General features: G+C 40.1%; 1 protein-coding gene across 3 annotated transcripts in view; it reads right to left on the bottom strand.

Annotated features, from left to right (window-relative positions):
- The window catches only part of AGO4 (argonaute 4, RISC catalytic component), a 38,324-nt gene that overhangs the window by 27,030 nt on the left and 6,923 nt on the right, over positions 1–4,371 (bottom strand). Inside the window, exons 2-5 of one of the 3 annotated variants that reach the window (XM_003788265.3) lie at positions 3,692–3,812; positions 733–914; positions 410–546; positions 156–290 (exon numbers count right to left, since the gene is read on the bottom strand). In XM_003788265.3, the coding sequence (XP_003788313.3) occupies positions 156–290; positions 410–546; positions 733–914; positions 3,692–3,812 (575 nt within the window). Of the gene's footprint in view, positions 1–155; positions 291–409; positions 547–732; positions 915–3,691; positions 3,813–4,371 lie in introns of those variants that run through there. The other 2 variants (XM_023512225.1, XM_023512226.1) reach the window with 2 other exon arrangements.

A 4,371-nucleotide genomic window follows, 5' to 3' on the forward strand; every position in this document is an offset into this window, starting at 1 on the left:
CCACAACGCCCATCTATTTTTTGGTTGCAGCCATCATTGTTATTTGGCGGCCCGGGCTGGATTTGAACCCGCCACCTTAGGTGTATGTGGCTGGCACCTTAGCCCCTTGAGCCACAGGCGCCGAGCCTCCAAGACTAATTAAAGGAACCACCTACCTCTGATTTCTTTGGTAAACTTGACACGTTGGGAGTCTGTTAGAGGTTTGGTCTGTTCATTGATGTTCTGAATGTCTAAAACCTCACACATGAACTCAATGATAGGCTGAGCCCGGTAGAAAGCAGTTGCAGATACTAACAAACAGAGAAGAAGGATATTTACCTTCAAGGAAAAAGAAGAGCCAGAAACAGAACACAACAAACAATATACACACAGCCATAAGACTCAATGGATAAAGACAGTTCTGTCCTACCATCAATATTGAGCATCATATTCCACATAGCAGGTCTCACAGACTGATGAAAGCCAAACCAAACCTCCCTGCCCCCTCCCAGAGGGTGGTAGTAACCTTCGGGGGGTGAGAAAAAGGAACGGCCCACTGGGGTGTACCTGCAGAAATAAGAATTTGCATGTTTTATAATTAAAAACTTGAAGGGTCTTTCATTTCACTTTCAACTCTGAACTGAAAGCAAACTTGAACTATATAACTAATGCAGAAAACCTTTCAATGGCTCCAAGGCAACTTACAAAAACAGTCTGACATTTGCGAGAAAGAACCCAAACCAAGGTACTAACCTCATAGAGGGAAGGTGTCTCGTAATAACATCAAGTGCTTGCACTGAGTCGTCTGGGACTTCATTCAAGTGCCCAGCCAAAGCTTCTAAAAGCAGCTGAAGGCTTACAACCGACACCCACTGAACAGACACTTTAAAGGTTTGGTCTTTACCCTCACCTGGAAGGGTCACCTCCATATCAACCTAAGGAAAAAAATGCATAAATACAAATATGTATCTTTATAAAGGCTGTGGAGAAGATCCCAAGAATATTCAATATGGTATATTCGTAAGGATATTCATTTTCACTTGTTTTGCAATTGTGCAACATTGGAAACAACTTAAGGGTCTATCAACAAGGGAATAAGTTAATACAGAATATATTGATAGAATATTGTACAACAGTTAAAAAATAAGATAGGTGCCACCACACGGAAAACACGATGCTAAGTGAAATAAGCCAGGCACAAAAGGACAAATGTTGTAGGATTCTACCTGAATGAGGGACCTAGAATAGTCAAATTCATTCATTCTGTTTGAGATGTTCAATTCAGTAGCTTCAGTACACTCACATTGTACAACCATCACCTCCATCCACCTTCAGAACTTTCTCATCATCTCAGTCAGAAACCTGGTACCCATTAAACAGTAACTCCCTACACCCTACAGCCCCCAGTCTCTGGTAACCATGATTCTACTTTCTGTCTCTATGAATTTCACTCCTTATCACAAGACACCTTTACCTATTTGTTATTTATGGATATATGCATATTTATGTATTTTGTGCATATCATTCTCTGATTGGCTTTTTCATTCAATGATATGTCTGGGAGATATTTCCATTTCTGCAAATTTAGATCTACCTTATTGGTTTTTATTCAAATTCAATTATTTTTTATTTTTTTAGAGACAGAGTCTCACTTTCTTGCCCTCAGTAGAATGCTGTGGCATCACAGCTCACAGCAACCTCCAGCTCCTGGGCTTAGGAGATTCTCCTGCCTCAGCCTCCCAAGCAGCTGGGACTATAGGCGCCTGCCACAACGCCCGACTATTTTTTGTTGCAGTTCAGCCGGGGCCGGGTTTGAACCCAACACCCTCAGTATACGGGGCCAGTGCCCTACTCACTGAGCCACAGGTGCAGCCCTCAAATTCAGTTTTTATTATTGTGACAAAATATACACAACATAAAATTTACTATTTTAATCATGTTGAAATGTATAGTTCAAGGGTCAAGTGTGGTGGCTCACACTTATAATCCCAATGCTTTGCAAGGCTGTGATGATAAGATCACTTACGGGCAGAAATTTGAGACCAGTCTCAGCAACACAGCAAGACCCTGTCTCTACAAAAAACTTTTTTCAATTAGCTAGGCACAGTGGCACATGCCTGTAGTCCCAGCCACTCAGGAGGCTGAGGCAAGAGTATTGCTTGAGCCCCCGAGTTGGAGGCTGCAGTGAGCTCAGATTGTGTCACTGCACTCAAGCCTGGGTGGCAGAGCAAGTCCTTGTTTAAAAAAGAAAAAAAACTGTGGGCAGTGCCTGTGGCTCAAAGTAGGCCGCCAGCCCCATATGCCTGAGGCAGTGGGTTCAAACCCAGCCCCAGCCAAAAACTGCAAAAAAAAAAAGAGAAAAAATTGTACAGTTCAATGGCATTAAGTACATTTGCACTGCTGTGCGTTCGTCCCCACTGTCCATCTCCAAAACTTTGTATTTTTCTGAAATGCTATATATAAACCCATGTATAAATAGCTAATGCTAACACACAAAAAGTATTTTATAAGATACATGCCAAACTATTATAGTAGTTTATTTTAAAAAGGAAAATGGAATTGAGGGGTGCAAATAGGTGGGGGAGGTAAGAAACCACAGTATTTCTAGATTTTCTGAATAAGTTAATAATGAGCATATATTCACATATTACTTTTCTAATTTTAAAAATAAATGTTTATATAACCAAATAGCCTAAGAATATGGGAGGAGGGAGGGAGATGGGAGGGGAGAATGGGTGGAGGGAGGGGGTTTGGAGGGATCATTTTTGAGGTTTATCTTACAGGGGTACAAGTGAATCTTTCTAAGAGTAGAATGTGAACATTTTAAAACAATAACTGAGAAAATGACATGAAGGCTGTTTGATGGAAGTATTTTGGATTGCATGTGAAAACCCCACACTGTACCCCAGAAGTGCATTAATGTACACAGTTACTATTCAATAATAAATAAATAAATAAATAAATAAATAAATGTTTAAAAAAGTGTTGTGGTGGCCAGGCGCGGTGGCTCATGTCTATAATCCTAGCACTCTGGGAGGCTGGGAATGAGTAGATTGCTTGAGCTCAGGAGTTCAAGACTAGCCTGAGCAAAAGTGAGACCCCGTTTCTACTAACAATAGAAAAACTGAGGCAAGAGGATTACTTAAGCCCAAGAGTTGGAGGTTGCTGTGAGCTATGACAGCACAGCACTCTACTGAGGGTGACAAAATAAGACTTTGCCTCAAAAAATAATTAAATAAACAAACAAACTTCATTGTTCACATTCAGGTAGTTCTTTGTTAAAGTACATTGTTAACATGAGAAATTTAAAATATATATAAAAATATAATCACATATCTGAAATATATATAAAGATATAATCATATACCCGAAATATATATAAAGACATAATCCACCTAAATGCTAATGCTCATCTTCAATTATCAATTAACTAAAAGACAAGAGAACTATAAAAACAACTCTAAGAATTGAAGTGTTATTAAAAAGGAAACATTTTTAGAATTTTTTATTGATATATCATTGTCATATATGTTCTGGGGGTACATGTGATATTTCAATATCTGCATACAGTGTGTAATCATCAAATCAGGGGAACGGAAATATCCACCACCTCAGACATTTATGTTTTCCTTGTGTCAGGAGTAAAGGGAAACATTTTTATCATATATAATTTCTACCAAGTAACCTAAATATTTTTGCTGTTAACACTTACCCTATCCCGTCCAATTGGCAGTGGGTGTGCTGTGTACATGTTTCTTTTGCCATCATAGCCGGGCTGCCGGTCCCCAAATATCTGCATCTTGAAGTGCCGCACCATCGTGTCTACTACCTCCCTTCACCGTAATGGAGATAAAGGCAGTTAGTTTTCAGAAATGGGGGACAATAAGGAAAGCATCACTATATCTCAATCATTTAAATTGGGTTCCACTGGAAAATGTCAGGGTTAAGGTTACAACTGATTCAAGTAATTAAAAAATGGTTAACTACAGAAAGGTAGCAACAAGCATACAAAAGCAACTAAAAGATGATAATAAAAGGAAAGACTATAATGGCACCATGGATGTATTTGGGGCATCTTCTCATACTACTCTTTCCAAAATCATCTCCTGTAGCTGGGCAAGGTGGCTCATGCCTGTAATCCTAGCACTCTGGGAGGACGAGGTGGGTGGATTGCCTGAGTTCAGGAGTTTGAGACCAGCCTGAGCAAGAGAGAGAGACTCTGTCTCTATGAAAAATAGAAAAACTAATTGGGCATTGTGGGAGATGCCTGTAGTCCCAGCTACTCGGGAGGCTGAGGCAGGAGAATCGCTTGAGCTCAAGAGTTTGAGGCTGCTATAAGCTATATGCCATGGTACTCTACCCAGGATGACAGAGTGAGACTTTGTCCCCCCC

Source organism: Otolemur garnettii, unplaced genomic scaffold (assembly GCF_000181295.1).
Source record: "Otolemur garnettii isolate 467f Iridium unplaced genomic scaffold, OtoGar3 scaffold00025, whole genome shotgun sequence".
Lineage (NCBI taxonomy): Eukaryota > Metazoa > Chordata > Mammalia > Primates > Galagidae > Otolemur > Otolemur garnettii.